This window comes from Marmota flaviventris, chromosome 17 (genome assembly GCF_047511675.1).
Source record: "Marmota flaviventris isolate mMarFla1 chromosome 17, mMarFla1.hap1, whole genome shotgun sequence".
Taxonomy (NCBI): Eukaryota; Metazoa; Chordata; class Mammalia; order Rodentia; family Sciuridae; genus Marmota; species Marmota flaviventris.
In genome coordinates this window covers 33,750,309-33,763,207 of record NC_092514.1, presented here as the reverse complement: position 1 = coordinate 33,763,207, position 12,899 = coordinate 33,750,309, and the positions used below count along the sequence as shown (strand labels likewise).

The following is a 12,899-nucleotide window of genomic DNA, read 5'->3' as shown; positions in this document are numbered from 1 at the left end:
TCAATGAATTTTGGCACAGCAGTGATTTTTTTTTTGTGATTGAAATTATAGATCACTTGCAGTGAAATGAGGATGTGGTAACTATACATTTTAATTCCTAAATATAAGTAAACCAGAGAAATCATATTACTCCCAGAACGCTCTCTCACACACACAAAAAAAAAAACAAAAACTTTTTAAGGAGGTCATTATTCCGTTTACCTTTCTCACAGGGATTAGATAGCCATCAGAGTGCACTTTACCTTACCTTGATTATTATTTCAAAAATTAATAAAGTGATAATAACATTAAAAATTAAATTGCCTTAGTATGTTTTGAAAAAAAAAAGTGATAATGGTGTCAGTTACTGTGAGTTTCCTCTGGCCTAGCACTGACAGCTTGGGTCAGTAAGAAAAGTAATAACACTAGTACAGTTTGAAAAATTCAGCAGTTGAGACTTTACAACGGGTCAATAGAATGGTGGGGGAGGGGTGAGGAAAATTTTGATCTTCCAGGATACTTTTTGTTGTTTATCAACATTTTCTTTCTCTCGTTATGTTATTAATATTGATCTGGTAATATTGATCTTTTCCATGCAATTTGGTGATATTTTTACGTGGTCCAGATGAGTGAGTCACCATTTCAAGAGGAAGCCAAATCTGCTCAGGTTCCTGGCCTTATTTAGGTTTCTAACTATTTATGAGAGGATTTGAAATTCCACATTCTTGGGAAAATTGAAATAGAATATCATTTCTATCACTTAATTATTTCTCTTTTTAGTCGAAATATTCTGCATCAGGTTTTGACAGAAATGCTAAAAAACTTGGCTCAAAATAATGTTGAAGCACAGTAACCTGCTTTTTGTGGGTTGGCCTTTCTTAATTATAATATAGTGTGCCTTAATTGTTTGAATTTGTTGACACAACTAATTTTATTCTGAATGATATCTGCTCATTATGTGATTTTTGTTGTTGTTATTATTATTATTATTATTGTTGTTGTTATACTAAAGATGGAACCTAGGGCACTTTACCACTGAGTTACACTCCCCAGTGTCTGTCTGTCTGTCTCTCTCTCTCTCTTTTTGAGGCATGGTCTTACTAAATTGCTTAGGGTCTCATTAAGTTGAAGAGGCTGGCTTTGAACTTGCAATCCCCCTGCCTCAGCCTTCTGAGCTGCTGGGATTATAAGCATGCACCATCACACCCAGCTAAAATAAAATTTTATATTACAGTATAAAATGTTAGCTTAATCCCCAGCTGCTTTTGAATACCACTTACTAACACTATTCCCTTTTCAGGAAAATGGAAAAGACAACAAAGAAAAGAAAGAGGATTCAACTGAAGAGACAGAGCCTATTAAGGTAGAGTTGTCATGGACAATTAGATTTTAGTGCAGTAGGATAAAATTTTCTTATGAAGAAGGAAAAAAAATGTGGGTGTTCAAAAAGATGAACAAAACAGCAAATGGAAAAGGGCGAATTCATGTTAACTATTAATCAGACTTACTCAGTTATAGGAAATTTCCATAGATAGGTAAATTATTTGTGAAGAGCTATTATAAATTACACATAAATAAAGGCTGCTTTCTAAAATCAGAACTATTACCCTAAGTACAGGAAATACCAGTTTTTAGGGTAACTTCGCTGTCCTGCTGAAGAAGAAATTTCCATGTTAATCATTTAAGTAACCTTGTGTTTAAATAAACACAAAACTATAGTGAGGACGAACACTTAATTTAAAAGGAGGCAATTAAAATGCTATAGGCCTGGCAGGTTGGTGCACTGCTGTAATTCCAGATTCTAAGAAGGCTGAGGCTGGAATAACTTAGAAAGACCTGGTCTCGAATAAATAAATAATAAATAGATAAAATCAGGGAGGGTAGCTCAGTGCTAGAGTGGAATGCTTGCCTGCCATATGCAAGCATGGATTCAACCCCTAGTACTGTAAAGAAAAAAAATAGTTATATGAATTTACATCAAGATGACTAATATGAGTTTTTAAATATCCTATTATTGAAGTACACCAGGAGCACAAAAAGCTGTTTTGCTACTATTATTCATAAACTTGATCTTCAGTTTCCTCAGTGAAGATGAAATGTTTTTCTTTATACCACAAACCATGGAAGATATGGTTTTTTTAAAGTAGCATTCTCAGAGTTCTGATTTCATTATGATATGCTCTCAAATTATGTTTGTTGAAAATATTGTATAATTCAAGGATTAATGTACAACAGGAATGATGTTGCTAGCATATGACTGTTAGCAATAGGAAGATGACCTGTTGAGTCAACACATTTCATCTTGTGAATGTAGTAAATAGACAGTGATTACTGCTTTGCTTCTAATATGTAACATTAAATCCTAGAAAAAGTAAGTAGGAGAGTTGAGGCAACTTTGATGAAAAGCAACTCATTTTGAAATTGGTATTTGTATTCTCCTTTCAAAGGGCTCACAGAGTTTACCAGATGTTTCTGCAACAGAGACCAGCAACCATGTGGCAGAAGAAGCAACAGATGAAATAAAATCCCAAGGTAGAGAACTAGTCACACACAATAGGATCTAAAACTAACATTAAATTTTCATTGGGGGATTCATTCTGTAAGATTTTGTGTTTCAAAAATATATTCCAGTGATATGTTCAAATGCCATTTGGGAAATAAAGTATAGTCCCTTCACACTCTATTAACATTTTTTGAGGAAACTTTATGACTTTGCATCTTATGCTACTTAATTAAAGAGAAAAACATAGACTAGAGAGCTGACTGATGCCTAGTAGATAATCCATTAATATAAAAATAAAATTGGGCTGGGATTGTGGCTCGGTGGTAGAGCGCTCGCCTAGTATGGGCGGGACCTGGGTTCGATTCTCAGCACCACACAAAAATAAAGGCATTGTGTTGTGTCCATCTACAAAAAAGATTCTCTCTCTCTCTCTCTCTCTCTCTCTCTTTCTCTAAAAAAAATAAAATAAAATGAATTATAGTCATTTAGGCTGATTACTGTTCTTGGTCCTGTTTATTCTTTTTAGTACTGTACTTGACCACACATTTATTCTGTGTGATCCAAAGTTTGACTCCTATCCCCATTCTTTACCTAAATTCCACATAATCATGCAAACTGAAAATTTACAGGATCAAATAGACAATAAATAAGTGGACAAGACATTTATCTCTTTCACTACAGCAACATCTAATTCCAGACATTTAGTGAAACCCTGTACAAAGAGAAAATATTTACAATATTTAAATTCACATCAATTCAACTTACCCTTAATGAGAGTTTAGTATGTGTTAGGCTTGACCAGGCTAAATTACAATAATAATTATTAAAGTATTTTCTAAACTATTAATTGTTGTGTAGATCCTAGTTATAACTTGTAGGTGCTTTTTCTGAGGTGTTTTTCTGTCTTTTAAGCCAATTAAGAGCAATTATTTACTACTTGTTCTTATTAATACTTATTGTAATACATGTGCATTAAGAACTAAACTTCCTGACACTTAGTTTGCCTTTCTTATAAACTGAGTATTATTTTCACAGCTTCACAAACTAAAATTTTTTCTTCCTGTCAAGTCTTTAACTGTTCTCCTCCACCTGACTCCACTTCTTAGTCTCCTGATTTTACTTCCTCCTCATCCCACCATTTTACCACCAACACACCTTACATATACTCTGGCTTGATCTTAATTACTAGGCCAGGATAATGATTAACTCATTCTAAACATGCCAAACAAAATGTGATCAAATTAATTTGTTATAAATTTAATTGGGTATTCAGTGGTCTGTGGTCAAATTTGCACCTGCAAAACTTCATACATGTATTATATCATGTAATTTATTGCCTCCTTAGAGAATATCAAGAGTTTGTAGACTTTGCTATTCTTGTATTTTTAATTTCTCTTATTGCTTTTCAAAGTATATAGAGAAGTATATTTTGCTTGTTGATTTATTCACATCAACTGTTTTTGTATGTGATATGTACTAAAAACATCACAGTGTGCTGTGATATTAAATGTAATGCAAGGTACTTATTTTTTTAGTGATCAGCCACTATTAAACCTTATATTCTGAATCCTTCCTTTATGTACAAATATATGAATTTACATATATATAAATATGTAAAAGAAGTAGGAAGAGGAACTGCTATTGAACTGACAGTTTCAACATGTCAAAGAAAGTGTCATAATCCTTGTTACATACTTGTCAAAATTCAAGTGATGTTATCTTGCCAAGCAGTTCTCAAATTGCACTCAAATACTTTTCTTTGCATAAAAAATACTGTGGTTAAACTCCAGCCATGGCTCTTGGTAAAGTGCTTGCCTAGCACAAGTGAGGCACTGGGTTTAATCCTCAGCACCCCATAAAAATAAATAAATAAAATAAAGTTATGAAAAATGTGTATCAGTTTTTTTTTATTCTAGTTATTTGTCTTTTTAGGTTATAAGCTTATCTTGCATTTTGAGAAATCTTTTTTTTTTTTTAATTATCAGTTTACCCAACTCTATCCTTATTACACAAGCCTAAGATTACCAAAGTTTTGGGGCTGGGGTTGTGGCTCAGTGATAGAGCACTTGCCTAGCACATGTGAGGCACTGGGTTCAACTCTCAGCACCACATAAAAATAAATAAATAAAGATATTATGTCCATCTGCAACTAAAAATTTTTTTAAAAAAAGATTAACAGGGCTGGGGATATGGCTCAAGCGGTAGTGCGCTTGTCTGGCATGTGCGGGGCGCTAGGTTCGATCCTCAGCACCACATAAAAATAAAATAAAGATGTTGTGTCCACCGAAAACTAAGAAAATAAATATTAAAAAATTCTCTTTCTCTCTCTCTCTCTCTCTCTCTCAAAAAAAGATTAACAGAGTTTTGTAGAACCTACCTTTTCCTATACCAATAGAATTTCAATTCTAATAATATTTATTAGTGCTTTTTTACTCCTTCTTTTATAGCAGTCATTTACATTATGTACAAATGTTGAGAAATTCTGATAATAAAGACAAGGTACCTAAGTTTCAGACAGGGCCCATGTTTAAATAGGAACATCATACAGCTTGCTGGGTGACTCTTCTGATTCAGTTTTCACTAGTTTAATCAGCAGTCAGTTCCACTAACATTAAATAACATTTGAAAGAGCCTGCTAAGGATTATTATAATGTGGATTGTAATTCATTCCCATTTATGTCCTTAAATAGATTTTGCACTGAGGCTATACCCAGCAGTGGGCCATGCCCTAAGTACAGAAAATGATAAATGTTCCTTATGAGGCTAGACCTTTCAAATTATGAACAAGGAAATCTTTTGTGTACCTACTTATTTAGTTGAAAGCTCTTATGCCCTTAGGGCCTGAATAGATCTTTGTATGGTAGAAGGTGAACTGGTAGAGAGATGAAGGTATTAGTGTTAGGCGAAAGCTTGATAGGCTTTTAATTCTAGGAAGAATTTAGGAAATTGATCCTGAAAAAGAATTCCAGTGCTTAGCATAGCACCAGGCATGTAGTAAGAAATCAATAATTATTTATTGAGTGTACGAATAAATAATCAGTCAATCTGTAAAAAAATTTAAGAATGTCCAAACTCAGACCTACTGAAAAACCCTGTACCTGTTTGAATCTATATTCAATTAAACCTCTAAGTTAATTTGCCCTTGGGTCAGTTCCATAATTTGCAATCCTTGCATTTAGAGGTCAACCTGTCAAAAGACAGCTTCAGATAGTCTTGTTCAGAATTCTGATCTATTGACTGCTGTTCTTCTTTTTCTTTTCTTGGTTTGCTGGTTCCAGGAGAGAAGTGTTTGACTAGAATTGTAACCAAACACATTTCTACTTCCATTCTCTGTATTAGTGAAAACAATGCAAGCACGAGGATTATTGCTTAGCAACCTATAATGGCCAAGCACACTACAGGAGCATGAGCAGGCTGCAATGAAGATAGAAAATGCCCTAGTTCATGTGTGAGTTTACTAATGAACCACAGCAGATGCTTAGATGTTAAGTTGCTATACATCTATAGTATAACACTTAAAGCCAGCAGAAGAATATCTGCCTTGGGTTTGTACTGGACAGATTAAAAGAAATGCAAGTACATTAGAACCTGTAGACTTAAAAGAATTGTTCTCTTTCACACTTAAAAATAAGGGGGGCTTGAGATATATAGCTCAGTTGGTAGAATTCTTGCCTCACATGCACGAGATCCTGGGTTCAATCCCCAGCACCACAAAAATAAATAAATAAATAAATAAGCGAGCATTGTGTATTAATGAATATTGTGACCAAAAAAATAAAATGGAAACATTTTCCCATTTTCCCACTGGGTATAGCCTCAGTGCAAAATCTTTTTAAGGACATAAATGGGAAAAACATTTTTGTCTCCACAAAAAGTGTTAATTTGTTACATATCCAAGGAGGTGAGAGGGAGCCATACACACATACACACACACAAATACACACATATATTGTCGATGGACTTTATTTCATTTATTTATATATGGTGCTGAAAATAGAACCCAGTGCCTCACACATGCTAAGCAAGTGCCGTACCACTGAGCTACAACCCCAGCCCCAGAGTATTGTTTTTAGATAACTTTTTTTAATATTTTATTTTTTAATTATAGATAGACACAATACTTTTATTTTATTTATCTATTTTTATGTGGTGCTGAGGATCCAACCCAGGGCCTCACACATGCTAGGCTACTGCTCTACCACTGAGCCATAACTCCAGCCTTGGTTTTTAGATAATTTTAAGGCAGCAAAATCTTTTTTCCAAATTAAATATTATTATGCTCTCCAATTATGAACAATAATTGGAGCACAGGTGCTCTGGTCACAAAGGGTATAAGTTGCTTACAGTCCTATGGTCTTTGAAGCTCCTTCTCAAGATCCTAAGAAGCATATTTCAAAAACTACTGCTTCACAACAGGAATTCTTACTCTTATTGGTGATCTTCTAAATTGGTACAGTCACTCTAGAAAATAATTTAATAATATCTCATTGAACTAATGAAAATGCTTATACCTATGACCCTTTGTTTTAGTCCATTTCTGTTGCTATAATAAAATACTATAGACAGAATAATTTATAAACATAATAAATTGATTGCTCATAGTTATTGAAGCTAGGAAGTCTTAAGATCAAGGCACCGGCAGGCTCTGTATCTGGTGAAGGCTTAGTCTCTGCTTCCAAGATGGTGCTTGAATGCTATGTCCTCACATGGCAGAAAAGATAGAAGGCAATAAAAAGGGGCTAGATTCTTCCCATCAGTGCTTTTATAAGAGTACTAATTCATTGGTGAAGGAAGAGCCCTCATGACTTAATCACTTCCCCAAAGACCCTCACCTCTTAATACTGTCATATTGAGTCTTAGGTTCCAATGTATGAATTAAAAAAAATTTTAGCTGTAGATGGACACAATATCTTTATTTTGTTTATTTATTTTTATGTGGTGCTGAGGATCAAATGCAGTGCCCCATATGTGCTAGGCAAGCGCTCTACCATTGAGCTACAACCCCAGCCCAATGTATGAACTTTGAAGAGAAACAAACATTCAAACCATAGCACCCCTGCAAATAAAATCTTAATAATACACTTTAGAGAAACTCATATATGTACACAAGAGGATAAATGCAATAATTTTCATACTAGGATTGTCTGTTGTAGTAAAACGTGAAAACAAAACTAGAAATAACTCAATAACTATCAAAATGAGAATGAATAAACACATTATGGTACAGTGATTTAATTACAATTATGAAACAGTGAAAAATGCATCTATCAATTAGGTGAATTTTCCATACATAATTTTAATTTTAAAAAAGGCTAAAGAATACACATGATATAAAATTATTTTTATAAAATTAAAAAATAAGAACAGGGCTGGGGATATAACTTAGTAGAGTGCTTGCCTTACATGCACAAGGCCCTGGGTTCAATCCCCAGCACCACAAAATAAAAAAACAAAAAAACCCAACAATATTATATTACTTAGATATAATAACATAAACAAATGCATGGAAACGATAAACATGAAACTCAGAATAGCATCTTTCAAAGTTGGAATATATGAGAGGCTTTAATATCTAGGTAATTTTTTTGTAAGCTAGGATTAGATAAATTGCTACTTATATTTTTGTGTCTTAAATATTTCATAATAAATAATGTTGGGGCTGAGATTGTGGCTCAGCAGTAGAGCGCTCGCCTCACACGAGTGAGGCCCTGGGTTGAATCCTCAACACCACATAAAAATAAATAAATAAAATAAAGATATTGTGTCCAACTAAAAAATAAATATAATAAATAATGTTAAAAATACCATTGCTCAAAAGTTATGGAGTCCCTAGTCTCTTACCCTTTAATTGTAGTAGCAGTATATATGGGGGGTTATTAATGATTGAAGTATGTCTCAATAACTACTTTCTGGTTACATTAAAAATAATGAGTATAGAAATAATTTTCAGATATATTTCTGGTTTTTCTCTGTATCTTCAAAGTAACAGAAGCAAAATGCTTCAACAATACATTGTCCTGATTCTATTGGGATTTGGCTGAGCACTGATATTTTCAGTGGATAATATTTCAAAAGAACTGAAACTAGGGCTAGGTTGTAGCTCAGTGGTAAAGCACTTGCCTTGCATGTGCAAAGACCTGGGTTTGATCCCCAGTTTCAAAAAAGAAGAGAGAAAAAAAAAAAAAGAACTTAAACTACTTTATCTCTCTATCCATGTCACAAAAAAAAAAAAAACACCTTAAAATTCCCATTAATTCTTCCATTCCAATCACCTCAGCAATCATATGTAGAAAAAAAATTATCCAATAGCATATTGTTCAGAGCCTGAGCTGGCAATGTCCTAGGAACTCAGAGCAATCTACCCAGTTATACTAGGAAAAAATGCCATATAATTTGTGTGCTGATGCTATGAAAATATATGGTCTTTAATCTCTGGTATACTTTGAACATTGCTTAGAAATATGCTTATATATTTGTAGTCTGCTCCTTTCCACACCCACAACAGTTATTTCAAAATTATATCTTTCCCATCAAGCTCATGATCCTACCATTCCTGGTTTTAGCGATATTTATTTTATTTCACAAAAAAATAGAGGCTGTGAGATGGAATTCTCTCAACTTACATGCCATCTTAGTTTAGTGTAAGAGACATCTCATCCAAGGCTATTGTATATTTTTGACCTCCTGCATATCTCCTCGACCCTGAGGATCATCATCTAATTTTTCTCCTGTGTCTTCTGTTTTTCTCTCTACTTTGCCTCCTGCCTCTAAATCTCTAAATATAGTCAAACCAACCCCATCTTTAGAGAAATCTTTCCTCACCAGAAGAAAAAAGAGAAAGAAATTAATCTTTTCTTTCATAGTCGCATTCTTTTTTGTAGATGGACAAAATACCTTTATTTTATTTGTTTATTTTTATGTGGTGCCAGGGATCGAACTCAGTGCTTCATGCATGTTAGGCAATCACTCTATCACTGAGCCACAACCCCAGTCCCCACAGTCACATTCTTTGTAATAATTTGTCCAGTCATTCACTCTGCACTTTACCTTGAAGTTCCTCCTCAACCCACGGTAGTCTAGGCTCCATTCTCACCACAGATATTGCTGTCCTTAGGATCCATTCTTAAACACAGAAATTGTTTAGTGAAAAACAACTGAGTGCTAAATCAAATGTATTCTTTCCACTTCTTGCATCATTTGACTTTTCTGCAGCATTTGGCGCTGTTGACTACTTCCTTTAAGTGATATATCTTTTTTGTCTACTCAGTTTGTTTAGGGAACAGCCCTTCCCCTCCTTGATCCATTTGGTTTAGTTGAGGGTTATGCTGGTTTTTTAGATCTAGGAATAGATGGTGATGCAAATCTGTCCAATCAGAATGCTCATGGATGGTTCAGAAATAGGCATATAATTTATGCCTAGGCAAGTAAAACCTTTCTCAGGTTTTTTAAACTGAAATTTAATGGCAAATATCTTTTGAAAATCAGTAATGACATGGATCATGTAAATCTTAGCACCACATAAAAAATAAATAAGTAAAATAAAGTTATAAAAAAGGCTTGCCAAAATGAATCCTAATGTTTTTTATATATAAACATTATATATATAAACATCAACAAAAACATTAATTTAAAAGAGCAAAGCTAGAGCTACCTCAGCTGTGTCTGAAAACAGTTAAATCCCTTAATCATCATCCATTTCTCTAAGAAGCTCTGGGTTTTTTCTTTTTTAATTCAAGAATGATAGTAGAAACCAAGATCTGAACATCAGGCATCCAAGTTTTCTTAATTTTAAAAAAACAATGTTCATAATATTTTCTAATTTCTTCGCTCTGAGATATATGAATTATAATGGTAGTGAACAGATTGACACTTGTTCTATTAATGATATTCCTTAGGTTTGTATTAGTTATTTCATTTAGCCATGGAGATGGTTTTACTTAAATATTCCTCTAGTCTTCTGTATGTGTAATTATATTTGCATTTGAGATTATCTGCTTTTGTGTGGATGTTTCTGTTTTCTGTAGTCTGCTGCCAGCGATTATGGAGGAAGGGTTAGATGTTCAGACCATAAAGTCTGTCAATAAATGGGGAGTCTGGGCTCTTCTCCTCTTGAACAATAAGACAGATCCTCAAGAGGAGAAAGACCCTCTTGTCCCCAATTATTTTTTTCTTTTTCTTTTATTTATTTATTTATTTATTTATTTATTTATTGGTACCAGAGATTGAACCCAGGGGACACTTACCACTGAGCCACATTCCCAGCCCTTTTATTGTATTTTGTTTAGAGACAGGGTCTCACTCTCTTGCCTAGGGTCTCCCTATATTGCTGAGGCTGGCTTAAACTCGAGAACCTCCTGCCTCAGCCGCTCAAGCTGCTGGAAATACAGGTGTGCGCCACCGTGCACAGACCCAATTATTTTTTTCTTCTGAGGAAGTGATGCCTGGAGCTGTAAGAGCCATTGTATGATATAAATTACAAGTGCAAAAAAATGGACTAAGAGTGATAGAAACAGGTTGAGTACTGAATGAGATTACAGAGCTGATGTTAACTCCTGAATAAGTCAACAGTAACAGTAAATGTTTTTATGGTTTGAATGACCGTTGCCAAACTTTCTGACACTTTCAGCTGATGGTGTTCCAATATGTGGGCAAATGGATGTACAAAACGTTTTTGTAATAGTATGCTAAAATTTTGTTGATTAAAATCTACTTCTTTTTTTTTTTTTTCCTGTGGTGTTGGGGATCGGGCCCAGAGCCTTGTGCATGTGAGGCAGGCACTCTACCAACTGAGCTATGTCCCCAGCCCCTTAAAAACTACTTCTAATATTTCTTACATTTCACTTTTTTTTTCCCTCTTAGAATCAAAGCTGGTGAGACAGCCAGAAATTCCAACTAGTTCAACAAAGGACGCTATTCCTGAAGTCTCAGGGAATGTTGTGATTAGAAAACCTGAAAAAGTGATTTTTTCTTTAGATGAAACTAAACCAAAATCAAAGCTAGAACAACCATGGAGGAAAAATATTTTGGAAAGAGTGGAGGCGAGTGCCCGGAAAATACAGCAGAAAATAATAGATAAAGATAATCTAAAGAAGGAACTAGAAAAAAAGTCTGAAAAAAAACTCCCTAAGGATAATTTAGCCCAACAGTGGTTTGATACTGAAACTACAACACTGAAAACTCGTGCATATTTGCTGGACAAACTTCTACCCACCTTAGTTCCTGGAGTGGAAAAAATGTTAATGCAATTAGAAAAGAAAAAGATTTTGACAGAAGCTGATACTCCAACCAAGTTTGATCCAATTAATTATTTGGGAGAATATTTAATGAGAAACAATCCTTCTTATATCAAAGCTCCAAAAATGTCTGGTTACCAGAGGGTGATGAGAGATGTCACAGAAGAACTGAAGGTGTATGTTCCTGACAGTATTTGCTACAGGTAAAATTTCTACTATTTTCAATTGATTTTCTATTTCCTTACATTGAAAATCTAGTAGAACAATAATATTAATATAAACAGAACTTTCAAAAACTGATTTTATGGTTATTCAAAGAGTGTCTCACTTTTTTGAGGCACTGTGAAGACTAACAAAGTCCATAAAAAGTTCTTTGTATTCATAGATTTGTCTCACTAGGACTCTAAGTATGTGTTTATTTCTCTATTTATTCTCCTTGCACTGAAAAGTAAGCTATATGACATCTGGGACTACCTAAAAGTTGAACTTTCCAGATAGGTGATATAGTCTTCTGGTTCAAAAGGCAAATTATATAAAAAGTGGAAAATTCTCCTTCCATTCTTATCTTCCATCCACCTAGTACTCCACCTCTGCCATAGATAACTACTATTTTTAGTTTTCTAAAACTCTATAGAGTTCTCTATGCACAGATTAGCACATAAAATATGAATTCTTAATTTTCTTCCTTTTACATAAAAGCGTATAATGTGAGTTACAAATATTTCCCCAATTTTCACTTACCATTTATCTTTTGTCATGCATGATTTTTTTTATTCCTGTGGAGTTGAGTTTAATTTTTATTTTTCTGGCATCCAGATTTTGAATCAGTGTTATATTCCAAAATATTAAAAGAATTCTCCCATGTTTTTTCTGGAATTATTAGGCTTTTAACTTGCATTTTATATATTATCCATTTGGAATATATCCTAGTGTAATATGAAGGTAGGAATCCAACTTTATCCTTTTTCAAATGACTACTTAGCAGTCCCAATAAAAATTGTGGAATAGTTTATTTTTGCCCCACCAATTTGAGAAGAACCTTTAGTCTAAACCTCTGCATATTTTACAGTATATTTCTAGATTTTTCCAATTCTTGTTCTGTTTGTCTGTTTCCCTTTTATGTGCTAGTACCACACTGTATTAATCATTGAGGCTTTTAAAAACATTTCTATTAATCTGAGTGC

General features: G+C 33.9%; 1 protein-coding gene across 1 annotated transcript in view; it reads left to right on the top strand.

Annotated features, from left to right (window-relative positions):
- The first annotated feature begins 333 nt into the window (after positions 1-333).
- Efcab5 (EF-hand calcium binding domain 5) overlaps positions 334-12,899 on the top strand; it is a 127,101-nt gene continuing 114,535 nt past the window's right edge. Inside the window, exons 1-4 of the mRNA XM_071603835.1 lie at positions 334-348; positions 1,280-1,342; positions 2,427-2,511; positions 11,342-11,918. Of these exons, the coding sequence (XP_071459936.1) occupies positions 334-348; positions 1,280-1,342; positions 2,427-2,511; positions 11,342-11,918 (740 nt within the window). The remainder of the gene's footprint in view (positions 349-1,279; positions 1,343-2,426; positions 2,512-11,341; positions 11,919-12,899) is intronic.